Raw genomic sequence first — 26,872 nt, forward strand, 5'->3', positions numbered from 1 at the left:
GTCGAACAAGACTCAACCCTAAGGAATTACAGCCAATCAGCAGGCTTGAAGTGGAGACACCCTAGGCCGAACATGCCCTTGTTCGTCCACCCCCAGTAGGTTAGGGAGAAGAGCTTGAGCAGAGGCGGACGACGCACCCTGGCCAGCGATCTCAATACGGTCTCCAATACGCACGGCCTGGCTGTATGACAGGACCTCACGCATGTGTTCGCCGAAGCCTTTGTAGTTGAAGTATTCGAGGTGGGACATGATTCCGTGACCGAAAGGGGTTAGAGCTGGGATTTGAGTTTCTTGAGTGAGGGAGAAGACTGTCCGTCCTTCAAGGTCGTGAATGTTAACTTTTATGAATTATATGTAAGCTATAGCGACAAGCTCGCCATTTATAAGCTTCAACGCCAAGGCAGCCCGCTGACTGCTTTGAAATCCAGATTGATGAATAAACGAGCGATGGGGTTTATTCTCATATTTATGACTGCCAATGCTTGGCCGGGTAAGTTCGAGATGACACGAAGCACGGTACAAGACAAAGTTAGGCGTCTGATGTCTTATGATGTCCGCTCAGCATCCGACAAGTAACACCCCAGCCGGGGCTGAGCAGAGACCGATGGAACGCCAAGGAGAGACAAGTGGCCATGCTTTGATACATGAATTTGGTCAGCACTTCAGGCTTGAGTCGATGTCTACCGTGACTCGTTGAGGGATCGATCATCGTCGCTGCATGATGTCATCTTCAATTGGGGGCCATTTTTCCATGCTCCTCGACAAGGAGCTGAATCGCGGTTGTTGATACTCCCAGCTCCTAAGCTCCACCCAAAGGCCGGAGAAACCATTGCCCCGTGAAGTATTGCTCGCGATGGGATTCCTCCTGGTCACGCAATTGGTCCCTTCATGCCTCCATGCCTACCCACATAACGGCTGTCGCAGAGAAAGCGCGTCCCCTTTCTCGGCTGGGTAACGGCCGGTTTACCCTACGTTCGTAAGGTGACGATGTCGGCTCCGCCAACCCAAAGGAGCGCTGCCATCCTCCATCCCAGCATCAACTATCGCCTTTCATCTATCGTCTCACCGTTTCTGTCGTCGTGACGCTAATATCCTCTGTTTTATTTGTCTTATCCTTCACTTCTAGACTTATATCTCAACGATGATGCCTCACTTTCAACCGGCTGGCCCTAACGCGAGTGAAGGCCAGAATAAGATTGATTCTTCTAGCTCCGCCCTCGGCGAAATATTCTCGGAAAACGTGTCTGATAGTGACTCTAACAGTGACCTGGAACTCGACAGCGAGGAGTCCGATGACGACAATAAGCAGGACGATGGATTCTTCCACGACGAGGGCCAGCTATCTCCAGAAAACTATCTGGCTGAAGCAGAGAATCTACATATGTCTTAGCTGCGGCAGAAGCGGTACAGCGACCGCACCCAGGATAAACTAGACGAGACTCATGTGTACTGGGACAGGTAAATGAAGGGCTATCCTTAACTAATAATATGCTGTAAGCTGATTAGTATTTTGTTAACCGGAAAGACCAGTAATTACTGCCAAGGCTCAACTGGCCATACAAAATCATGGTGTGATTCAGCTTCCGCATCTCGCAGATAGTCACACCGCCGGCCCAGGAATTAGGTCAGAATAGAAGTTGGAATCCAGGGTATAAAGATGGCCATTTTAGCACTAGATTTAAAAGAATTAAAGTCCCTGCTACAGTCCAGAATATAGTGGAAATTACATAATATTAAAGACAGCCGCATTTCCAACAACATGCTTCTGGGCCTGATTGCCGATATTTTCAACGTTATGTTTACTAACTAGCCAAAATTCCTCTCACGCCTTTGCATGTCGGCAAGTTCTTGTCTACTTCTGATATCGAAATGCTTCATGGTTCTGGTAAGCCATAAAGCCCGTGCCCGGAACGCATCCCACATACTCAGCATCAATTTCAGGTGCCTTAGTAATGCTGGTCTCCACCCACAAGGCCATTTTCCCACATTCCGACATACTTCCGCCTGGTCCATATGTTTTCAAAACATTGTTACGCAGTGCAACATGGCCTTTGTTAGAACGACCCAGTCGTTCCATGGACCTAAGATCCATGAAGTAGAACAATTCAACCTTTCTGTTGTACTTGTGAAACTCGCTATCTCCTTCCTTGTAGGTCCCCAAGCGTTCGTCATAGCACATACGGGATGTTAAAATTCCCGCTTCTGGGGCTGCCTGAGCTAGATCGTCCATCCACTTGCAGACAGCTTGGTCAAATAGGTCAAACCAAACACCTCTTTCAGTTCCTGTCATCTTGGAAAGGTCCTGCCTTTCAAGGTTAAAGCAGATATTATCAGGAAATCCACTGATTGTGATCCGCCCCAAAGTTTTTTCTTTGAGAGAGGCCTCTCGTTCCGGTATTGGTGGTGCCGCCAAAGGGGAATCCATGCGGTTTTCTTTAGATAGTTCTCCGATTGAATCTCTGATCCAGCCCCAGTAGCCGTTCTTTTCGGCCGGCGTGTGGGGGAAATGGACGCCTTGACCTTCTTGGCGGTTTTGTGTGGCTTTGTATTGGGATCGACTGTATGGAACCTTGACAAACTCACGCCACATGCCTGCGTCACGAGGGAGAGACGACCAAAATTTGACAACAATACCTGACTTCCACCATGCCTCGAAGTCGGCGATCGATTTCCATGTGGCAATCCATATCCGTGTCTTCCCTAAACCTGGGGAAAGAATCCCATCCTGGGTTACTTGATCAAGGTGGCAGTTGGCACCATTCATGAGGTGACTGAATATATTTATAAGGCTCTCAACGGCATGTACTTGATAATCATTAGGCTGTTGAATGCCAAAGAGAGTGTAGACAAACGTCCCTTCTAACGGTTTCTCGATGGTGTACATGGTGGTTCCGAGGAGAAAGGTCTGAGGATGGCCATTTGATGAACGAATTGACCTTGACTTTGGTTATTATTTGATACGACCTTTTGCTGTATCTTATACCTTTCCCGTCGCGATGCGGGATTGCCTGTTCCTCCTCTTTTATGCGTGTCCCGCTTTTCAGCAGAATTTCAAATTTGTGAGTTGTTTGAGGAACCTGAAAGGCGGAAAGTCAGTATAAACCGGCGTATAATTGGGCAGATGTTATCTGACATCAGCGGTAAGACATATAGTTTGCCAACTGTCGTCCCTGCGATTGGAATGGAGCACAAACTAATTTTTACCCCGCAACGACCTAAAGTTTAGCTGAGCTCCAACGACCCTCATTCGAGAATTGGTGAAATGGCCATCTTCGTAACATAAAGGCTATTGAATCTTACATTTTTCCTGGGTCATGATGTGTATTGTATAAAATGCAGCCAAAGGAATTTTCTCATGGGGCTTCTTAGCGTGGGCTGGAGCAGTGATGTGCATTTGAAATATGCAGCAAGCTTCTAGAATTAAAGGGGTTTGACCAACCTCACAATGATCAGCATTGTAAAGTGGAGAATAGGAGTAAGCGTAAGATATGTGGGAGGCCCAATGCGTCTCTCGATGCTGTGTGACTGTTAAAAAGATCCCTTACACATTCTCAATCATAAGAACGGACCATGATTGCCCAACAAACAAGAGGGAAATTGTTAAGAAACAAGGTATTGCCGCTATCACAGCAGCAGGTTTGGATAACGCGGTATATGTGTTCAGCTACGACCCTAGATTCAGGTAAACCATGATTGATATAAACCTATGCGGGGGCTAGCCTTCAGTATCTGTACTTTACACCCCGATTCCTTATGACAGTTTGCTCCGACAGAGTACCACTGAGGCATGAGTCCTTAAGCATGTCGACGGCCATTGAATAAGCCCTCCTCTTAGCCTCCTCTTGTACAGGCCCTCCCTCGGGATATTTGTCCCAGCCATGCTCACACTGCTCCATTCTCTGCAAAACAGGTTCATGACCAGTCTGCTTCTTGACGCGCATGGCAAACTCCTCCGCTTCTGGTGCCATATTATCCCGAGCAGCAGTAACCACCAAAAGCTTCGAAGGGAAGTTTGAGAAGTCCGCAAATAGTGGCGAGATTTGAGGATCGCGCGCATCAACACCAACGGGAATATAACAGCGATGGAAGAAGCTAGCTATCCAGGGAGGAATCAGCCTCCCGCAGTTATCGGGGGCGATCTTTCCAGCCGGATCAGATGCAAGATCGGTTCCGGGGTAGAAAGTGAGAACAGAGTGAAATGTATCTTTTGGAAATAGTACAGCAGCAGCGACAATAGCAAGATTTCCTCCAGCGCTGAAGCCAGAAATGCTCAGCCTTGTCAGATCATATTTTTCTGGCTGGGCCATGATCCATCGCACAACATCTTCCACATCGTTGATCGCGGCAGGAAATGGTTTCTCTGGCGACAGTCGATATTTGACGTCGATCACGGCATGGTCAGTGCTTTGGGAAATGCGATGGCAAAATTCGTCATCGTCGCCAAAGGCTGGAAAAATCATTCCGCTTCCGTGAAAATTAATCAAGACTGGCTGTGGACGAGACGGTGAAGTATCTCTTGTGTATAGATGTGCTGTGATATTTCTGCTGGCGTCGCGACTTGGAACTCGTAATGCAGCATGGACATTTTTCGCGGCTATTTCTGGGCGTGCCAATTTGAAAAGACTGCGCAGAAGAGTCACCGTAATTCGAAGGTAGATTTTTCTGAAAAATAGTGTTATTCGCCACATCTTGCAAGCCAGCGAACTTATACTAGGTTTCTTCTCATGTCCACAGAGGCATATAATCTAGCTTTATATAAATTTTGGTTGCGGGAGATAAGGGCTGGGGCTAGGGATTCAATCGGGGTCCCAAAGGAGAAAGTGCATGCATTTAAGGCCCCCACGGCAAACTTCCGCGATTGCGAAACTATTTATGGTTAGTCAGATCTTCTTAAATAAGCAATAAGAGACCTTTTAACTCAATGTCTGTAGCTTCAGGTTTGGTTCACAAATGAATATTATTCCTAGTAGCAGTTATGCGAGCATGAGAAATCTAGCTGTTACTATCTATAACCAGGGCCGGTGGGAGAAAGCGGAGCAGCTTGAATGCAGGTCATAGAGACCCATAAGATAAATCATGGCATCGACCATCCCAACACACTAATAAGTATGGCCAACCTAGCGTCAACATTCTGGGGCCAAGGTCGATGAGAGGAGACGGAGTTATTTCAGGTGCAGGTTTCGGAGACTCCAAGAAGCTTGGCATTAGTCATCCCCACACACTGGCGAGCATGGTCGATCTCGCTTTCATCAGGGGTTCTTCAGGTTAAACGATTGCAACCCTTGATTCACTATGAGACAGTGTATGTAGGCAGAAGAAGTAGCTAGGGATCAACCAGCGCGCATGCCTAGATCTCCGTGATGCTTACTGGCTCCATACAAACCACATAAAACACAACAATGTCATCAAACCCTGAATCGATTGTCTTGGGAAGCTCCGACAGCGCATTACAAGTGCGCATAAGTGGAGTCCTCAGTCATATAAATGTTCATCGTACTCTTCAGCGCATTTTTCACATACTTTGACTTTTCGTCTGTGGAAAAGAACGATGAGAACAATGCGTCAGAAGAAGAGGCACGATTGTGCCCGGTTTGATCACTTTGTATCTGTGTTACAGCAGCTGAGTCATGAGTTCCAATGCTGTTTTCATCTCGGAAGGGGCCTCTTGATCCGAAGTATCGAAGTAGATAGTAATCATTTCAAAGTATTTAAGCATGTTTTCGATCAGTCCTGTACTGATAACCTTCATATTTGCCGATTCTAAAGGGCATCTATTTTGGCTCACAAATCGGTGGTTATCTGGGGCCTTAAGGTGTGGAGTGGGTCGGCAACGCTCAAAAGCTGCTCAAGGTAAATGGCCAAGGCATCGGTGACGGAAATGTACTCGAGGTTCCGTATATCTTCAAGCGCGGCGACACTTACTTTTTGACTTACAGCAGCGACTTCACCGGCAGCAGTCACTATGATGCCCAATACGCGACGGCGAATAGCGTGAATGGGCCCCTATGCGCACGTCAAGAAGCCGCTGTTGAAGACCACAGATGCCTTTTGTTGCAAGATCACCGGCCCTGGCGGTGCAAGCTTCCAGCGAGATCCTCAGGGCAGCCAGGATACTGTCCGGGTAATATTTCACAGCCTGACGGATGAAATGAATATCAACAAGCGTGTGGCGTACACGGCGACGGTGAAAGTCGCTGGCGACAAGCTCTTTATCGATTCGGCGTAAATTTGGAGCTACCGTATGGGATCTTGCCTCTATGGTGCACCATAGGTTGATGTGTCCCAGGCTGTCAGGGGGCACCCATTTCCTGTCAGAAATAGTTAGATAGAGAGTACTATAACAAAAAGAAAATACAAATTATTATTCACATGAACTATCTGACCAAGAACTGCGCTGATTGGACATCGACACAGCCCATGCTCGCCGGATTACTGCCAAAACAGGCGAGAACTGTGCAGAATCAGAATTCATATGATTCCACTTCAAGTATTTGTGGCTGAGGAGGCCGCATGAAATTACATAGACTCTTCCAACAATCCATACATAGCATGAAGATAGTCCAGAATGTAGTTGGACCGAGACTTCCACGGCCTCTTTGTACTTGCCTTGGGAATATGGCCTTCGGCAGTCGCCATGTAGGTGGGCTTGAGGGCCCAAAGGTGTTGTTGAGGATGATTTGACGGGCCCTGCATGCGAGGTGTAGCAGCCAAAGCCTTTCGCTCCGACAAATGCTTGACCAATCGACAAGCAAACATGGCGGTGATGTCAATGCTGTAAGATGTCATTACTGGCTCGGGATACTAACCTTGAAGGCCTCCAGACTAAGATGAGGTCATGGGGTGATCCGGATCGACATGATAGATAGCTGGCCCACCGCTCGGTTACAGGCCACCGAGACTAACCGTCCACGGAGTACGCACCAGCAAAGAACCCATCGACATTGATAACGAACAAAGAGCTGTTGAAAAATTCCAATCTGAAAATGTGGTACTCCATGAAGGAGCGAAGCTAACTTATGTAGGCTGGCTGACCAGGAAAGGAGGAAGAGGAAACTGGCACCTTTATTGTGGAATTCACCACTAAATATCACGCGAATCGGATCATTAGGGAGGGACTGGTGGGGACCGTGACACACCACGACTGTGTGCTTCACGATCATTCGTTTAGGCTCAAGCAGTGCTACCGGTCCCACGAATACGATCACATCGGGCCTCAATGCGATGCCGAAGGCATACTGCGCGGAGCGCGCAACATACTGACACAATTTTAGTCCCGCAAACATAAAGACTAATGGTGTGGGGAAGCAAGGATTGGGGATCGTAGGACAAGAGACAGGTACTCACGGCTCGTTGTGGCGTCAAACAAGGTGCCGCTGGAACCACTGGCTCCGGCCTTGAACATGGCACCCAGCAGCTGCAAGGCCATCTGAGTGTCTCCATTATTTCCACATCGCTTCATTTATATTATGGACACTGGCCCAGGAATATGCCCAGGAACTACCTTCGTAGAAAGGATAACCCAAGTAGCCACTTTCCATTGGATCAATATCGAAAGAGTCGTGCTGTTTCTCGCGAGGAACCACAAATTTGTAAAATCCACAAGAGGCCTGAGCATTGTTCCAGTGGTTTCAAGAAAGCCATGAGCCCCAGCTGAGACTAGGACGCTAGAGACTAGAGTGAAGTACTGCTTGGCTATCACAAAAATTGCTACTACAAAGGGATATATCTATGGTTAGGCAGCATGCGCGGATACCAATGACAGATATCCACTGCCTCACACTTTAACCTCAAATGAGACTCACATTTTGCCATATGGTATGCACACGCTTATGACGCATATCACTTCGCTAGCCTTGGAGGTTACGGAAGATATCGTCAAAGCCTGGAAAGCACAGTATTGTCATCAGAGATAGGCCACTAATACCAGTGAAAATGTGATAAGAGTTGATATTCATTAAAGGGGTGGTCGACTTATTCTAATTTACCGAACAGTTTTAAGTGTGTTGAACACTTAATGCCCATTTTTGTTAGAGAAGACTCCCTCTATCTTCCTCAACCGTCGTCGTTTTCCAAACATCCTGCGATAGTGCCTTTCTCCATTTAAACCAAAAGCCACCTCGCTAAAATTTTAGTGACGGTAGTGCCAGATTTCTAGCACTGAACTGAGACGGAACCATACAACACCGAGTGGCAGGCTGAGTCGGGAATCACGAAGGAATCTCCCTGGCAGTTGGTGCCGCTCCAAGTGACAGTCTTGCAACCACTGATGTAAAAAGGTTCTATCAGCTGCTGCAGAAAACACCTTTTCAGCATCTTTCCGATGATGTTACGTACTCTCCAGTCACTGAGATTGAGCGGCGGTCCTGGCTGACTGGAACACATCGATATGACCCAGATCCGAATACGGAGAAGCTGCTGGACGCTCCATTGCAGATATTGCCAGAAAACATGTTGACGTTGGAGGTGGCATCACGGGCCTTGAGGGTGGTGGCCAAAGTAGAGGTGCAGACGGATGCAAGCAGTGTCAGAGCGGAAAAGCTGATGGCGTACATTTTGATGGTATGTGTGCTTGTTTTACTTCTATTAAAAAACGAAAAGGGATGAACGTTGTAAAGGAAGAGTTGAGAGAACGATGGTGACTTGATGGTCGTCAGGACGTATTTCTTTTGACTTGACGTCCGTATTTATATGCTTTGGAAACGCCCAACCCTGTCACGGAGAAAGGTTTTCTCTAATAACTTCACGTTCGTTAAACATGTCGATTTGTGAACATGGCTAAAATGGATTGGCGAGGGTAGAAGAAAGTGGAGGATGCAGTGTACTTTTTAGCTCAACAGAAACGGACAAGGTGGCGCTAATGTACTTGTACTTCAAGTGCTTGCGATACGTCAATAGATAGCCCAGCAAGTCGTCTAGCTACATGCGACAGTAGTGATTATGGCCGGAACCGTTTGCCGAAGTAATCCTACTAAGCGCCAAAAAGTACAGACCATTATTGCGGGGATCGGGACTGATAATAGAGCTGATCGTTCATTCCAACATTTTCTAGGGTATAAATTGCAGCACAGGGAATTGCCTATTAGGCCCGGGGCGGAGCAGTGATCTGCATCAAAAGGATGCGGGATACATCAATTTCTATCCACTTATAATTTTAAAAGGGTGAGACCAACCTTACGACGATCAGCAATGCAACGAGGAGAACATATGTAAGCGCAAGATACGTGGGGGGCCTAATGCGTCCTTCGATGCCGTCCGACCTTTAAAAGTCGCTTACACCTTCGCAATCATAGAATGAACCACTATTGCCCAACAAACAAGATGGAAACTATTGGGGGAAAATGTATTGCCGCTCTCAGAGCAGCGGGTTTGAATAACGTCCTCTACGTGATCGGCGAGGACACATATAAGGCTCGCAACGCCTCGTATTGGTCGCTGACAGCACAGTTAAAGCCATATGCAATTGTTCAGCCTCGGAATACCGCGGAAGTCTCAAAGGCAGTGAAAGTTTTGCTTGGAATCCCTGGTTGTAAATTTGCTGTCCGAAGGTTAGTGGGAAAAATGGCCTGCAAGTATTCTTTAGTCTGCTCGTCTTCGGAATATGCTTCGCTAACTAATTTCAGTGGCGGGCATATGGCTTGGGCTGGTGCGAACAATATTAATAATGGCATTACTATTGACCTTGGTCTAATGGCAGACACAACCTACAATTACCAAACTCAGATTGCAAGTTTGGAGCCAGGCGGCACTTGGGCTAGAGTGTATAAGGAGCTGGAGAATCGTATGCTCAATCATTGTCCTACTGTTATCGTGATACAGAGTAACACTTGGGTTAATGACAGATGGAAGGATGGTTGCTGGTGGCCGGGAAGGAAAAGTAGGTATCGGTGGCCTGCTGCTCGGTGGTGGTATTAGCTTTTACACTTGCCGAGTTGGTTTTGCTTGTGGTAAGTCGGAATATTGAAAAGCCTCGAACGCCGACTGATGTGCACATACCTATAGACCAGGTGGTCAACTACGAAGTCGTACTTGCAGATGGCAGCATTATTAATGCCAATGATCAAGCTAATGCGGATCTTTTTCGGGCGTTGAAAGGTGGAGGAAATAACTTTGGCATTGTGACACGCTTTGATATTGTAACATTTCCGTCCAACAATATCTGGGATGGTATCGTTACCTGCAGCAAAGAGTCTACCGAGGAGATTTCTGAGGCATTGGTAGATTTTGTGAAGATAATTTCAGACCATGCTGACAGCCATATCCTCGCCATGTGGACGTATCTTCCTCAAACTCGAGACCACTGCATAAACCTGATGTTGACAGGCTTAGATGAACCGCCGAAGATCAGGTCATTGAGCAAGTTTACACAGATACCAGGTTATGGGGACTTGAAGCCTACGACAGTCGCCACGAAGATGGAATCTTTTATTGTACCATCGGGAAGAGAGTAGGTACAATCTCCAACCCTAGGTGTAACGGTCAGCTTAAATTAACAACCAGGGACGCGTGGTTTACTTTGACTTTCAAGTCCGATCTGCGAATTATCCTCAAGGCTGCAGAGATTTTTGAGGCGACAGTGGAAAAAGTCAAGAAGCAGATTCCCGACCATAACTTTTACTTTTCGATGGTATTGCAACCTTTGCCGTTGTCCTTCGGGCAGCATTCAATCGCAAGAGGCGGTAATATGTTGGGCCTGGACCACATTAAAGATGACTGCATATTGCTGGTATGGGCTATTGAGGTTGAAACACCCGAGATAAGCGCTGCTGTTGGTTTTCCAGCCCTCAAGTCTGCTATCAGTGACATTGAGGCATATGCGTCCTCAGTCGGTGGTGATGTTGGTTTTCGCTTCCTAAATTATTGTGATGGCTCGCAGGAACCCCTAAAGAGCTATGGGGAGGAAAGTATGCTCAAAATGCGCGCTGCAGCTTCTAAATATGACCCGACTGGTGTCTTCCAGAGCAGAGTGCCCGGCGGTTTTAAGATTATCAAGTGATAAATAGCTTGAATTTAAGGCAGAGATAGTTTGTTACTTATCCAAGGTTGAACAGATTCCAGTAATTTTGAACGATACAACTACCTTGGTGATACAAAGAATGAATTGTCATAACAATTTTTCAACGCCAGAGCGGACTTGTGTTGACGACTTTAATGGTACAATGCATGCACCGTACCTTTTAGCATGACAGAAAGGCGCAAGTTGTAACACTAAGGTGTGATTTTGTGAATATCCCCGTACCACTTCGTATTCATCAAAAGCTTCCGAAACATGAGATGCCACTTCACGACTCTTTACCCAAGCTTGAGTGTGCTGCCATCAGGGCTATTAGAACAGAAGAACAGAAGAGAAAAGACAGAATGACGATTTCTCAGCTTTATGCCATACAAGGAGATTCTTTGAACTTGTTGAACACTTACGCGGATAATGGCAGTATTTGGTGACAGAATGTAGTTAAGACTTGATTTTGCGTGTTGCTGTGACATCCGTATTAATAGAATATCTGTACCATATCTTGGCTGTCTGTCTTTCACTTTTCCTTATACTCAAGACGTTGGAAAGGGACTGCTACTTCTCCGCGTGGATCAGTCAGTGGGGAATGGAAAAGCCAAGCAGGATATGAGCACCAATAATATGTGTATGTGATCGACGGCATTTTACCGGGATCCACAGAGATCAGCACCACTAACTTCAGGCCGTTCCTTGATTGTGATACTCAAAGCACCAGATTACACTCTTCGTTCGCATGCGAAGAGAAAACCGTCAACATCGGCAAATAGCTTATAGACCTGGGAATCACCCAGTGATTCCGTACCTGAAGATGTCTTGCAGAATGATGAGGATAAATTCCGGTGAATCATTGACAGCTAGTTTGATACAATCGATTGCCGTATGTTGAAAAGGCCGAATTCCAACAGCTTATGGTATGGGAATGTGGATGGGTACAAGTAAGCACTAGGGTATGTGGTTAACAACTTTCCTTGTCGGCTAACCGAATCCTAGGGTGTGAGCTCGAAACGCTAGAGCATGGGACGGCTACCTAGCCTCTTGTCCTCGTTGTGATCATTCGCCAAGGATGACAACAACCGTGTCCTCTGTCTCTCACTAAGGGTGCAGAAACGAGACTTCCTTTTGAAAGTGAGGCACTGATAAACGGGCTATCCGGCCGCCCCCGCCCCCGCTTTACTGGCATTAGGCTTTGGGCATAAGCCTATTTTTTGTTTGCCCCACCGGCTAAAATACGAGCACACAAGCAAAAAAGATAAATTGCAACCGGACATCTGCTACGTCATCAGGCGCCCAATATAAGGCAATCACTCCGGATGGATTAGGGGAGTCCTCCGAAGGATTGCCTCCTGGGAGCATTAAACCACTCTTCGTACATCAGGGATTAGATATTAACCCCCACCAATATCGCCCCTGTTCTCCCCTTTAGGAGGTTACTCAAATACGACAGGCCGTTCTGAAGTACCAAACAACATGCTTCGCGAAAATATTGAATTCCAAACGGCCGACCATGTCACACTGCGAGGTTGGCTCTTCCGCCCATCAATGGAGTTATCGGAAGTACGGCTGCCTTGCCTGATTATGTCTCATGGGTTCTCGGCCTTAAAAGAAATGGAGCTTGTCACGTTTGCGGAATACTTTACTACGAACCTACAAATTAGTTGTCTGGTATATGATAACCGAGGATTTGGCGACAGTGACACGAAGGAAGGCCAGCCTCGGCAGGAGATTCTTCCCAGTCAACAGACTAGCGATATCTCAGATGCCATCACTTACGCACAATCTCGAGCCGATGTCGACCCTAATCGCATTGGCATCTGGGGAAGTTCTTACAGCGGCGGACATGTGCTGTTGGTTGGAGCAGTCGACCGGCGAGTGCAGGTGGTGCTATCCAATGCTCCTTTCGTAGATGGATGGGAGAACTTGAATCGACTCCTCCGGTCTGACATGATTGATGGAGTAAAAAAAGCATTTCAAGAAGGTTCAAATCTCCTCAAATTGAAGTCAAATATAACATTTTTTTGATGTTTATTAGACCGATTGGCTCGAGCTGCGGGGAAACCTGCTACAATGATGGCAGTAGTAGGCAAAGATCCTCTGCAACCATGTGCCCTTCCTACACCAGATAGCTATCGATTCTTTAGTGCGTGGGGAGGTACGTCAAAATGGAAAAATGAGATCACATTGAAAAGGTGCGTTCTATCTCCCACTATGGTTAACCTAAAATACAAGCCGATTCCTAACGGTGATCCTTGATTAGCCTTGAGGCCGCTCGCGCGTACAAACCTGGCGCATACATCCACCATATCTCACCAACCCCGCTGTTGTTGACGGTGGCAGAAGATGATGTAGTGACGCCTACTGATATTGCTCTGGAGGCATATTCTAGGGCCCGAGAGCCAAAGAAATTGCACATCTTCCCCGGCGGTCACTTTGATGGTTATACCGGTGAAGGATTCGAACGCAACGTATCAGCGCAAGCGGAATTTCTGAAGGAGCATTTGGTTAGATAACTTCTGGTTAACTAACTACTGAGCTTTGTTCAGAATAATATTAAACGGCAACAGGGTAAAATGTCTCCATTATTATAGGCGAATAGAGCTATAGTACGTTGTGATGTTTTCTTGGAATTCCTAACAGATTCAGGCAGAAGTTTCGCCATTATATTCTATTGGTTGATATGGTTACTCTGTTGTTAGGTAACAAAACAGCAATTTGTATATACTCTTGCGTAACCAACTTCAGATTCTCGGACTTAGAAGCTATACTTATTGAATATTTGTAGCTGAACCTATACAGTAATCTAAGGGTCGAGGCCTCTAATTTGCCACGAATATTAAGCGCACTTTCAACCTAGTGCATTTTTAAAAGTAAACTACCTCTTACAGTTTTCTCGTGGCAATATCGAGAAGCGGAGGATGTGGAGAAATACAATATTGACAGTGTTTTAGGGGTTTGTTCACAGCCCTATTAAACCTCTTGTACCTAATGCGGCGAGGATATCATATGAGAGCATTCTCATCCACGAGGATTGGCACCTAGGCACTACTGGGATTGTATTAGAAGCTCTACCAACTCCTACTGGAATACGATAGACCATACTTAACGCTTCCAATTAGAAGGGTGGACGATGATATGGTTAGATTATGAGCATGACTTCAGTTAGGATAGATCAATAATACATAGTCATTCTTTCATACCTCAATATATAATCAAAGATTAATCTGTATGAAGAGCTGTCCTTCTTGAGAAGTAGATGATCAGCCATCGAACTCCATCAATCAATTGGACTCATAGATATCCGGCCTCTGCGAAGAGACGGGTAAAATAGACCCATGCCCGTACTTTAGACACTGTATGGCATTCAGAAAAGTCATATCGTGGGTACTTACTCCCTAATTCTCCAATGGGAGGTGGGGGAAAGCGACCAGGAGCGATTCGCTACAAGTTATAGGTTGTTGGTTGAGATATTGGCATGGATTACTCCAGAGGCCTACTTTTGCAGACTATGAGGCATGTTTCAGCTTGAGAGTTAGGAATCCATTAACCCATTAGCTGTAGAAACCCTGCCACTTTTTTCTTTTTTTTTTTTTATTCAAGCATCCATAGTGTAGGGGTAACCATAATAACGCGCATGTATTCTATAAGTGCTTCTTAAAACCGTACGATCGCATTCTGAAATACATTTGCAGGATCATACTTCGTCTTCAACCGCCTGAGCAAAGAAACGCCACAGTCTCCATAGACAGCGTCTATATCCACTTCATCCGAGGGTGTAAGGTTAATGTATGAGCCAGGAAGGACGTTATCGCTCTGATCCGAACGGAAATCATTTAGCACATCCTTCCCCCACTGCTCTGCCTTATTTGCCGCGGATTCACTTTCTGCAACGGAAACAATCTCCACTACATAATGAGGATACCGCGCCGAGAACACTGTGGAGTTGGGCTCTGCATGACTTCCGCGTAATTGATGTAGGGAGATACTGGCGTGCGTGCCTCGGGGCAGAGATTCCCCTCCACGAGCGAGGATATCTAGTGCTTCTGGGGTCAGGGAGCGAATGTTTATAGTGTAAACTCTTCCGTAGAATGGGCCAGAGAGAAAGTTCCGAGATATCCCGAGAAACTCAGAGAGTACAATCTTGTTGACGGTGTGTACAGCGCTGGGGGCCAAGGAAATAATTTTCTTCAGCCAGAGGTCACCCTCGGCCATATCGTGTGCCGAGGGGCTCGCCCAGAGGAAGAGAATCGAGTATGTAGGCAATTCTGGGTTCCCAATCGCCTGGAACATGCCCAGATTTGGAGGTACGGTCGTTTCATTGCAGAGGGCGGAGTAGCTTCTGTGGAAAATATGTATTGTATCGCTGACAGACGGAGACGGGAAATGAATGACTCCGCCCAAATACTGTCAACTATTAGCATGTACCTCGATGAAGTGCGTCATACGTACCCCGTAGATAGGGTAGACCCGAATCGTCAATTCAACTACAACTCCAAACAGTCCTCCTGCACCGCGAATACCCTTCAACAACTCGTCATCAGCATCGATCACTAGGCCATTCGCTGTCACAAGCTTAGCGCCAAGGATCTGATCGACCCCGAGGCCATACAAAGCGCTCAATGTCCCATAGCCGCCATGCGTAGCCCAGCCAACATACCCGATTTCTCCAGCGACAGGACAAGCTGTGGTCAGACCAACATCATCCAGACGCGTCGCAAGGTCTTGAAATACAATTCCTCCACCAACATGGGCGGACGTTCGGTCCTTCGTGACATGGACATGCGCGATATCACGCATGTCAATCGTAACACCATCATGTGCCTGCGAGCGACTGAAGAGGTCATGGCCGCCGCTTCGAATTGCAAAAGGAGTACTTTCATTTCTCAGGATTGGGATAAGTAATGAAACATCTGCAGCTGACTGAGGACGGATTATAATTTGAGGAATCACAGAATCATCTTCAATAAAAGATGTCCGTAGAGAGGCGTACCGGGGGTCTTGGATTTTTGCATAAGGAATATGCGGATTCTGGTCTAAAAACTGCATGAGAGAATCCATAGTCCTTAAGTTATGCGCAAATTTTCTTGCTATACATGAAATATCTGGGGCTCTGGACAAAAAGCCATGGTCATACGCACGAATTCACTTTTTTATGTATGGCACGATGGGGCGCCTAATGCGTTATCACGACAGGATATATGACCACTAACCGTGCCAAGCGCTCTCAACTACTTTCGTGTTGTTGCCCGTGAACTACATACATATAACCTAGTAAAATTTTTTTTACGAGGGATTGACTAGCGCATGCCGATCTCGGGCCGGATGATACTTTTATGAACTTATTAGGCGACCATGGTTTATTTGTTATCAGTTAAAGTTACTTGCTGGTGTGTGAGATATTGGATATTGTTGGAAATGCGGCTGTCGGTAATAATATGTAATTTCCACTATATTCTGGACTGTAGCAGGGACTTCAATTCTCCTAAATCTACTGCTAAAATGGCCATCTTTATACCCTGGATTCCAACTCTATTCTGACCTGATTCATGGGCCGGCGGTGTGACTATCTGCGAGATGCGGAGGCTGAATCACACCGTGATTTTGTATGGCCAGTTGAGCCTTGGCAGTAATTACTGGTCTTTCCGATTGACAGATATCTTGCAATTGTAATTTTTCTGGTTGTTCTCCTTGTGTATCTTGCATGCTTCAACGTCCAATCAGGCAGTCTGTAAGTCAATCCCCACTCATATTCTTCTGACAGGGTAACACCCCATCCTGCTATGTGCTCATCTGTGATGACGTAATCAACCACCGAGCGGCGGATACCAGCGAGCGGCGGATTTGTATTCCCATACAAAATAGCACTTTTCAATTTGGGATATCTCAACCATACCTCCATTTTGATATCTTATATGGAAGGTACCAACTCTATATAGATGAATAAAGTGGTAGTCTTTCAATTTGAGCAAAATAATCTATAATAGTCTTAAATGCGTAAAGTGGCCTAATAATACAGTGTAATTTATAATATATAGGCAATTGTCTAGAATAACTGTCCGGCAATTAATTTGTTTGTTACTGTAGTGTAAGAATTTCCATATTTTAAATATCTATCAACGCAATGTAAAAATGGTTGAGATATTTAGGTTAAAAATTGCTATTTTGTATGGGGATACAAATCCGCCGCTCGCTGGTATCCGCCGCTCGGTGGTTGATTACGTTAGTGGAGAAAGAATTAGTTAAGAAATATCAGCACCGAACAAATTCTCCATTCAAGGGATCAACATCATAGTATAAATTGAGGATCAGCTGGCTTGATAAAAAAAAGAGTTCCTTATCAGGTTTCGAACGATCATAATCTGTCTCGACTCGCACTAGTGCATGGTATTGTAACATATTCTGGAACTTTTGCAGCAAATAACTGTGTACGTAACCTCCGCCAAGTAAGAGCCAGCACGCTGGCCGCCCTATCGTCGCCACATCACAAAATATTTAAAGTCTCAAGCTCTTTGTGCCAACTTTTCTAACTCAACTAACGTAATCAACGGGCGAGCCGCGGATACGACCGAGCCGCGGATTCTCACCAGATTTCCCATCGTCTTCATTCAACGCGTCAAAATTCAACTATTATAGTCGAATATGCCTCTTTCTAAAGAATCCCGGATTCAGATGGCGATGCAGGCCTACTAGAAAGGTCAAATTAAATCAATATTGCGCGCTGCGAATGTCTTTTCAGTCCCTGAGACTATTCTACGCGATCGGCTTTACGGAATAAATCTACGATCAGAAACACGTGCCAATAGTTATAAACTATCTGTTCTTGAAGAGGAATTACTTATACAAAAGCTTCTAGAGGCAGATAAACGCGGGTTTCTAATTAGACCTGAGTTTCTACGTGAAATGGTATAGATTTTACTTCGCGAACGGCTCCAAAATTCAACTACAACTATAGGAGTTAACTGGGCTTATTTTTTTACGAAACGCTATCCTGAGATACGTACACGATATATAAGATAAATGACCTATTAACGCGTAAAATAAGAAGATCTAAGAGTTATAATACCTTGGTTCTAGACTGTACAAGCAACTATTTAGGAATACGGCATACACGAAGATGATATATGGAATTTTGATGAAACTGGCTTCGCTATGGGACTCTGCTCTAGCTCTAAAGTAATTACTGCAGTGGAGCGTAGTGAGCGACCGCGTAGAGTTATCTAAGGCAATCGCGAATGGGTCACAATTATTAAGGCGATCGGATCAAGAGGCGTACATATACCGCCAGTTATTATACTTAAAGTGAGCAACCAACAAGCTTCCTGGTTCCAAGAACCTAAACTTACAGATGGATGGATTGCAACTAGTCAGAATGGCTGGACTACAGATGAAATAGGCTTTCGCTGGCTATAAGAGGTCTTTGAACCATATTCAAAGCGCTATATGACTGGTGCTAAGCGACTGCTTATTCTTGATGGCCATAGTAGCCATCTGACTGCGGAGTTTGATAATTACTGCAAGCTAAATGTAATTATTTATCTCTGTATGCCTGCGTATGCTTTACAGCTTCTTCAACCGCTTGATGTGGGTGTATTTAGACCACTTAAAGGCGCGTACGGGAAGCTTCTTGAAGAGCGGATGTGTGCTGGCAATAATTATATCGATAAAGAGGACTTTCTATCTCTATATCTAGATGTACGCGCTAAAGCATTTACTATAGCGAATATCTATAGTGGATTCGCAGGAACACGGCTTAAGCCATTCGATTAAGAACGCGTTCTTTCTAAGCTTACTTTTCAACTACGTACGCTAACACCACCACTAGCTGAAAGCTCAGTTTTTTCTGTAATTTAGACTCCGCAGAATACTCGTTAGCTAAATCGGAAAGTACGCAGTCTACGGAAAAGTCTTAGTATAAAACGGAAGCTTTCTAGCAGTCCTATTGCTCATATTTAGCATCTTGAGAAGGCAGCGTAAATGGCTATGCATACCAATCTTCTTTTATAGGAAGAAATTAAGAAATTACGCGCAGAAAATGAGCGGAAATATAAAAAAAAGGCAAGACGACGTGATACACTAGGTAATGATATCCTTTTATCTGTACAGGAGGGCCGCAATCGGGTTCAGCAGCTAAATACGCAGCTTAATGAGCAGCCTAATAAAGCAACCTCTCTGCCTCGTCGACGAGCCCCGCAACGCTGCAGTGGCTGTGGAACAGTAGGACATACGATTCGAAATTGCCCTAGTAAATAGCTATCATTTCATATGTTTTATTAATGAAATTTCATGGCAATGGTGCTTGGATAGCTTCATACAGTGGTAGCTGCGGTGAAAATCCGCGGCTCGGTCGTATCCGCGGCTCGCCCGTTGATTACGTTATAATAAATTTACATCGCATAATTAACGCAATCCTGCATACTTTCCATTCAGCCCCATCTCAGCAATCTTGCTCATATCGAATCCATCTATCCTGGCTATCATGCAGAAGAACGAAAGCAGCAGTTTCTTCCCTATCCGAGAAGTCCTCGCCGACGTGGAAGTCAATTGCATACCTCAACATGGGAGACACACTTCTGCCGATTGGATTTTACACCGGGAGCGCATCGTTACTCTCTACATAACCGAGCAAAGACCCCTTCGTCAGGTTATGCGTATTATGTCCGAGGAGCAGGGCCTAATTGCCACGTAAGTGCTACAGCGACAAAGCTCCACCATGCCACTATGCCCTCACTGTGTATGGTATCTTCTTATGACATTGAAAGATCTAACAAGGATTCATTGTAGGGAGAAAGCGTTCAAAGATCGATTAAAGCAATGGGGGGTATTTAAAAACAGAACTAAACTGTGTCGATCCAGACCTAAGCGAATGTGGACGCCTGATAAAGCACAAATACCGAAAGTACTTGACGCACCAAACGACATATACGTCCCTGAACAGTCACTATCATTAATTCAATATTATGTCAGAGCTACACGTCGGACTACCGAGTTCCACCCAGAACGGAATCGAGATTGGTGGGAACTCCTAAGCCTTGGCATTGGCCTTGTTGGGGCGAAAATGAATGAGCAAGGTTTCCACCTTTTGAATCTTTGTGTCGATCATTTTACTCTTAGACTCCGATACCCGGGACCAGAGCTTGTCCTCGACACGTACATGGCACTTTATTACCTTTCCAGCCATCGATTTCCAGAGATCACGATGCTTTTTACGCAGTACATTGCTCATTTGGTATGCACAGTAATGGCTCCGGAACAGCCTCTCCGAAGATTGTGGTCAACACCCGCTCTTCGGTATCTCTACCATCAGAAGGAATACATCAGGATTGTAGCGGATATAATCCTAGATGCAAACCAGGGTTATGTTACAGGGATGGAAAACATTTCAAAATTTTCAAATACCCTCCTTTGCTTGGATCATCTTCACTCATTAGGACTCCTGTCCGACTATACCCACCGCCGCAAATATTACGTATGCCTTGACACACCAATAAAACAATGCAATGATGGGTACCGTCCCATGAGGGGGGTATTGGCATTAAATTAAGCGCTTGCCGAACAGAACTGGCAAGATGCAGACAAGGAGATGAGAGCGGCCCGGGACTGGCTCAGCAACGAACAGGAGAAGCAAGATAATATACCTGGTCTATTCGTTGAGCTTCTCCCTGATATTGGGATCTATAATCGAGAGCTAAATTTTCAAGTCCATGTACAGTTGGGGTCCTTAAATTTGTCAAGTTCGGAATGTTTGAGGAAAGCAGTGCTCGGTCCAGGCGCTTCGATGTGGAGGGATCAGGATCGTCCCACAGGACTGATTTCTAGAAAAGCTACAGAGCTTTTTGAGATTCATTATGCGGAGTTAGTTTGGAGAGCATCTGAGCTTCTTGACCTAGGCCAGGTGCTAGGACCTCAGCCTCCAAGGCGCGAACTACAAGTTACGGAGTTCCAGAATCAGGGAGAAATATGCTTTCTGGTGTCTGAGGAACAGAAAAGTTCAGATCCTTCAGTCATGACATCTAATGGGGAAGGCTCTACCACAGACTTGCAGCAGAGGAACAACGTGACACTGATGTCTTGGTTCCTTTACTGGCTGTTCCACGGTTCTCTACGCACCAGTTCGAAGGGCGGCGACGTGAGTGAAAGGCCGCAGGGCACGTCAACACAGATAGATGGTTGGATCAAATCACATTTCTTCCGTGGATGTCAACGGCCAAGAAGCAACGAATCCATCCAATATTTCTTGGCCACTGTGACACACCATGTGGACGGGAGCGGCTATCAGAACTTTTATTCTACGGAATTGACCGTCTAGGCCAAGCCCTATCTCTCCAGGGGTTTGGGATACCACCTACCCGGAGCGAGATTTGTAATGTGGCAACCAGACTGGGACGGTGAGGAGCTGATAGGCGCCCGTACATGCAACTGCAGTGATTACTTTAGTTACTATCTTGCCCGTCGTGAAGTGTCGCAGCACTCAGCTTCTAGCTATTTGCCACTTGTAACTGGACCAGTCTGTATCGATCTGCCATAGTTCAAAAGCACCTCACCTGAAGTGTTGGCGCATAATTGGTTGACGGCGAATATCCTTCGCACCGCCTCAACCACATTGTCATTCCATGTTTCGCCCATCACCGGATCGGCAGACCCCGCCTTCTCCTATTCGTCAGTTGGTGTGATAGTTTATGCAGGGTACTTTTTAGCTTTGCCGAAAAAAGTTGAATTAATAGCCGATTCTCCACTTCGCGCCTGGCGGTATGTCTCTCGCTGCTTTCCCCACCTAGGTGCCTGCATGCGAGCTCTACTACTTAGGGATGCACTCGGTGCGGGTCGGGTACAATCCGCAGGGTCAAAAAATAATCCGCGCGGGTTGCGGGTTCCTAAAAAATTTATGCGGATTATCCGCGTAATTTTTACTATATTTAGTATAGTAATTATAAAATAAATCTATTTATATATAGATTTTATAATAAAAAATAGAAAATTTAGCGTCTATATAATATATATATATTAAAATATAATAGAATATAATACTATAATTACTATTAAAAGCTATGCGGATAGTGCGGGTAACCGCAAATCCGTGCGGATTATAGATTTTTAAACCCGCACCGCACCGCTGCGGTGCGGATACAGAATCCGCGCGGATTTGCGGTGCGGGTTGACAACCCTACTACTACTACTACGAATTGCCCGAGAGATTCCCTCCCATGTTGACGGATTTGCCATTTGATTGGTCCGTGGATCTGGCCGGGGTCTCTCGAAATTCTTGTAGCTGTCAGCACGGCGTGGGCACCTGGCTGTGCAGACGGTTTATCATCCGCCATGTCAACTGGTGAGGTGGTACTATCCTTATCTTCTCTTTGGTTGAAACTGAAGATCATTTCGGTTTTTTTTTTAATAGTCAGCAACTGAGGCTCTCACACTAGCGGACGAGGGATACCTCCGAATTGCGCAGCAGACAGTGAAAACCTCTGATGGCGTACTGCTGTCATTGGTCTTTCGGCGTCTCCAGCGAACAAATAACCATTGCATGCCAACAGAACCGCTATCACGCTAAGTGTGTTCGTCAGCCAAGAAGCCAATGCCTAAGTTGAAAAGCATTCTTTCCATTGAAACTCCTTTCGGATACCCCCACACCCCAATAAATCCCCAGTCAAGCCTCTGTTGTTTATATATTCAGCTCAACCCAAATCGACACAAACACCTGTATATATAATCAAATCCACTAGGAGCCAGCAACAATACCACCGAAGGAACAATAGTTCTCATCTCTCTGTCGCGTTCCACACCGGCCTTTTTCATTTCTATATCACATGGTCTTCCACCTGGCTAGCATCTAAAATATGAAAGATCTCTCCTCGTGACAGTTATGACTAGGAGCCCGCATGAGATCTTGGCTGATGATGCCTACGCACCTCGTCGTGGACAGACATTATACTATCCAGATTGTTCGGGGATGAACACACCTCCATCTAAACATTAAATGCTGCTCAACTCCGCGCTTATCGTCGAGAACGGTAGAGTCTACTCTGTTGTATCTCCAGAGTGTGTCGCAGCCAGCGGAAGTGGGGGTATAGCGTCCGTCTGCAGTCAGCCCAGTTTCACACCCATGTGGTCACTCGCGGACGGTGGACAGTGGGGCTCTCTCTCTTCCGCGTCCTACCCCAGCTATCTGCCTTCAGACTTCCAGAGTACGCCGGGCGCGCGTAGTCCCGACGCTGTCTCGTCCTATTCGTTCAGGCATGAGGATCAAGCAAGCAGAATGCATATCGACACCCCCTTCATCTCAAAGCAACTTCATCTAACGATATCTCTATCTTTGGTATCCTGTCACGACCAGAGCGAAGCCTACGTTGACGCACACTGGGCTTTCGCGAGCGCTGTCGACTTATTAAACCCCCTCTCCCTAGCAGCGACAACAGCAACAACTACCAGCACCAGCACCCAGTTCTGTTCTCCCCATATTGGACAGTGGATTCCATCCGCTCGCCCAGACTCCCCCTCTAGTAACTGCTTCTATTCTTCCCGCTAAGACGGTGGTTACCACTACCAACCTCTTCCCACTACCCCTTATCTGCTCCCTCAACCCACCATAGCCACCACTGCCAGTACCCCAAGTTCCACTGCCAACACTGTCTTTGCAGTAATAACCCGCACAAAAGGAAAAGACTTCAGAAACTATGGTACCCAAAACCCAGACGGCACCTGGCGCTGCACCTATCCAAGCTGCAAGTCGCAGATGGCCTTCCGGCGCGCTTGCGATTTGCGCAAACACCACAATCGTCACCAGAAACACCTCTTCTGTCGCTACAAGGGGTGTGCGCAGGGCGTCCAGGGCGGATTTTCAAGTAAAAAGGATCGGGAGCGGCACGAGACGAAGCACAACCCCAAAGTACCATGCGAGCAGCCCGACTGTCGACGCATGTTCAGTCGCATCGATAATATGAAGGATCATGTAAGGCGGATACATCTACGGAGGAGTAAACTTCCTGGGGCTTAATTGATTTGGTCCCTTCTTCTTCCTTGTTTTATATCTTTCTTTTTTATTTAACACCGTGGAGACGACACGGTCGACTCGATGTTTTTAAAAATAGTAGGTGGTATTTCCCAGTAGTAAAGTTATCTATGGTAGTAATAAAGAAATGATTTAGCAAGCGAAGCTCAACTTCATCAGTACTCTATTTATGATCTCTAGTTTCACTTCTCCAACTGTGTTGTACGCTCCTGCCTTAATATCAACTCTCTGTATGTAATGTACCTTTCCTTTGAAGATCACGCATGGTGGAAGTGCTCCTCACATAGAGATGATATATCTAAGATAAGTGATACATAGCCGATTTCCTGGCTGGATGTGCCAGGGCTTTTCAGGCATATTACCTCTAGTTGCTACTTAAGTACCAGCTAATATCTCGTCGGTTTCGCTGATGATTTGGTCTTAGCCAGATGTTTAAGTGAGCTAGTCCTCGTTGGCACTTCCGTGGTCGATTTAAAGGGAACAACAGAAAATTGCTGTTATGGAAGTCGCCAGCTCTTTTTGTAAGTGCCAATGTCACATGAAAAAATCTCCATGTTTGGATAAATGTGCAAGGTTGCATCAGAGCATAAACGCAATATGTCTACTCCATTCCTTCTCTGCTGCTGCATAAATCCTCTATTCGATCTAACATTGTGCGCAATTGAGGACAATTCGGCTTCACTATTGCCCAAGACGCGTATTATTGTCCTAGCATATTATTGTGCTAAACAGGGATGTAGGATAGCTACTCTTATAATCAATCCTACAATACATTCTTGTCTTACGCAGTTACGCGTGCAATCATCTACTTTCCCTATATGATGGTCATTCGTGAGCATATTTGAACAGACTATATGAGCCAACAAGTTTGTTAACCAAATCCCACCTGGAATGACAGGCGGCTGACCTACACCTGCCAGTTTAATGTTCTTAGTATGCCTCTTTACCAGTCATGAATCGAATTCTGAATTTGTACCATAGCAGCCTTCTTACAACCTCGGGTTAGATATTTATTAACATATACTGGTATCTGACACTCCTATTTTGTACACACTAACTGTCAGGAATACGGTCCGATATCAACTTCAACGCCTGAGGCATTGATTCAACTTATGTCTGGCTACCTGCTGAAATTACTTATCAGAGGCTCAACCTGCTAAGTGGTGCTGAGATATTGATTAGTGATTTAGCCTGAGTTCTTGTGATTATTCGCCTACCTGGCTAATCATTCACTTGCTTCATTATTTAAACTAGCCATTCATATTCGTTCCTATTGACTCAAATCCTTCGTTCACTTCCTGCATCCAATTGAAATCTGCATTCTTTTCAAAAACTATATTCATTTAGATCCATTATAATCGGATAATTCAGAATAAATATGGGCCATCATTCACTATCTTTGGAAGAATAATCTCTTTTAATCTCTATACATCTGTTTCTAATCATATCATATTAGGCCAATCTACTACTCTCGTTAATATTACTCTTCGTTCTGATCTCTTTGACTTGATGGTCACTCACTTTCCTCTCACGCCCAGCAATTACACATGCATTCAGCTTTTTCGTCGCACTCACCGGCATATAAAACTATTTGAAATGTAGGCATTCCTTCAGAACCACTGACACCGGACCTTCTAAGCATCAGCGTTTTGTAAGTGTAAGGCCGTGACTGGAACCAAGACGTAAGCATATTTGAGCAACTAAGGTAACAGAGACATTCTTTTCACGGAGGGTCTGTGTCTCTATTCAACTGCTCCTTGTCCAAGAGACTTGAATTCCTATCATATTTAAGGATGTTCATTTGCCTTGATACATGACGCCAAGCTCATTTTCGCCTTATCTGACACCTCCAATAGGCCAGAAGAATCAAGATCTCAGGACCACTCTATATCATATACCTCTTTTGCCTCCATGACAACGCTCTTTCAGGCGAATTCGAGATGGTGTTGTATCAACCTCTTGATGATGAAGTTGAACTTGGCCGGTTAGTAGTTTGGTGGGTGACCACCAGCGAATCCCGGCTGTTGTATGTTGGTGCTCACCAGCTTTTTTTGATTTGTTGGGTTCAGCGCCCTTGCTGCTCTTCCTTCAGGACCTCCTTCACCCCCAATAGTACTCTGCCTGAACCCTACCTAAGGCTGTTTAAAATTCACCTACATGATCTTTCAATAATTGCTGACCGATGAGTTGCTGTGACGCACAAAGATGATAAGATACATAGTAGATCTATGTTTTCATATTTGTACGCGGATCATCTGTAAATAATTTTCCCGGAACAATGGAAATAACTATAACCATGGCCACCTGACCACTACTACTGATGAAGATGACTACCATGGCAGAAGCCACAAGCCGGGCGACGATTTTTGTTTAAGGAAGAATCCTAATTTGCTATCCCAAAAGTCCAGCTAGGAAATTCTATTGCAAAATAAGATTTCTAATCGGAAATTGGTCAGGGCCTAGATTTGCAGAGTGCTGCATCCTCTGCCAGATAGCCGTCACAATTTCAAGATCAAAGTCACCACTATTGAAAGACGTGCATAAGAATGTTCTTCTACATTTGCCTACATTTTGTTGTCTGGCTACACCAGGATCAAACGCAGTACCTCCGCCGGAGTCAACCTTCATGTATAAAACCCTTTTACAACCGTATCCTAGACAATATATTTTGCCGTTTCTAGTCTTCCGATGGGGGCACTATAAAAAGTCTAGGCTGTGATGATGTTTGTCGTGCGCCCAATCTTTGCGGGTCTGTATCCTCTCATTTTCATTTCGTCACGCACGCCTAAAGTGGGATAGCACAAGAGTTTCCATGACAATATATCACCGTACGTAGGGAACAAAAGATGCGATCACCTAAC

At 45.6% G+C, this 26,872-nt stretch overlaps 7 protein-coding genes across 7 annotated transcripts; 3 read left to right on the forward strand and 4 right to left on the reverse strand.

Annotated features, from left to right (window-relative positions):
* Positions 1-1,703: 1,703 nt before the first annotated feature.
* On the reverse strand, positions 1,704-3,029 carry BDV59DRAFT_211225 (phenylacetaldoxime dehydratase family protein). Its single transcript, XM_073695754.1, has one exon. It carries the CDS (start codon positions 2,882-2,884, stop codon positions 1,853-1,855), a length of 1,032 nt encoding a protein of 343 aa, XP_073543020.1. The 5' UTR covers positions 2,885-3,029; the 3' UTR covers positions 1,704-1,852.
* Positions 3,030-3,678: 649 nt separating this feature from the next.
* Positions 3,679-4,773, reverse strand: BDV59DRAFT_211227 (Alpha/Beta hydrolase protein; the record flags this gene model as incomplete). The annotated part of the gene is made up of 2 exons (XM_073695755.1): positions 3,779-4,773; positions 3,679-3,704 (listed from the first exon to the last, which is right to left on the reverse strand). The coding sequence occupies exons 1-2, from the start codon at positions 4,686-4,688 to the stop codon at positions 3,679-3,681; spliced, it is 936 nt and encodes a 311-aa protein (XP_073543021.1). The 5' UTR covers positions 4,689-4,773.
* Positions 4,774-6,108: 1,335 nt separating this feature from the next.
* BDV59DRAFT_188850 (uncharacterized protein) lies at positions 6,109-6,802 on the reverse strand (the record flags this gene model as incomplete). Its single annotated transcript, XM_073691518.1, has 3 exons — positions 6,607-6,802; positions 6,370-6,451; positions 6,109-6,308 (listed from the first exon to the last, which is right to left on the reverse strand). Coding segments are annotated over exons 1-2 (257 nt in total), but the record flags the coding sequence as incomplete, so codon positions are not given.
* Positions 6,803-9,296: 2,494 nt separating this feature from the next.
* Positions 9,297-10,980, forward strand: BDV59DRAFT_211229 (FAD-binding oxidoreductase; the record flags this gene model as incomplete). The annotated part of the gene is made up of 6 exons (XM_073695756.1): positions 9,297-9,545; positions 9,621-9,778; positions 9,840-9,944; positions 10,000-10,444; positions 10,498-10,901; positions 10,958-10,980. The coding sequence occupies exons 1-6, from the start codon at positions 9,319-9,321 to the stop codon at positions 10,978-10,980; spliced, it is 1,362 nt and encodes a 453-aa protein (XP_073543023.1). The 5' UTR covers positions 9,297-9,318.
* Positions 10,981-12,475: 1,495 nt separating this feature from the next.
* BDV59DRAFT_196604 (alpha/beta hydrolase) lies at positions 12,476-13,515 on the forward strand (the record flags this gene model as incomplete). Its single annotated transcript, XM_073692738.1, has 3 exons — positions 12,476-12,983; positions 13,038-13,194; positions 13,263-13,515. 3 exons carry the CDS (start codon positions 12,476-12,478, stop codon positions 13,513-13,515), a joined length of 918 nt encoding a protein of 305 aa, XP_073543024.1.
* Positions 13,516-14,656: 1,141 nt separating this feature from the next.
* On the reverse strand, positions 14,657-16,218 carry BDV59DRAFT_211236 (FAD-binding oxidoreductase; the record flags this gene model as incomplete). Its single annotated transcript, XM_073695757.1, has 2 exons — positions 15,452-16,218; positions 14,657-15,406 (listed from the first exon to the last, which is right to left on the reverse strand). Exons 1-2 carry the CDS (start codon positions 16,058-16,060, stop codon positions 14,657-14,659), a joined length of 1,359 nt encoding a protein of 452 aa, XP_073543025.1. The 5' UTR covers positions 16,061-16,218.
* Positions 16,219-22,865: 6,647 nt separating this feature from the next.
* Positions 22,866-24,153, forward strand: BDV59DRAFT_211238 (uncharacterized protein; the record flags this gene model as incomplete). The annotated part of the gene is made up of 3 exons (XM_073695758.1): positions 22,866-22,944; positions 23,020-23,502; positions 23,593-24,153. The coding sequence occupies 3 exons, from the start codon at positions 22,866-22,868 to the stop codon at positions 23,994-23,996; spliced, it is 966 nt and encodes a 321-aa protein (XP_073543026.1). The 3' UTR covers positions 23,997-24,153.
* Positions 24,154-26,872: the final 2,719 nt, after the last annotated feature.

The sequence above is a fragment of the Aspergillus ambiguus genome, assembly GCF_047715705.1.
Source record: "Aspergillus ambiguus strain CBS 117.58 unplaced genomic scaffold BDV59scaffold_59, whole genome shotgun sequence".
Lineage (NCBI taxonomy): Eukaryota > Fungi > Ascomycota > Eurotiomycetes > Eurotiales > Aspergillaceae > Aspergillus > Aspergillus ambiguus.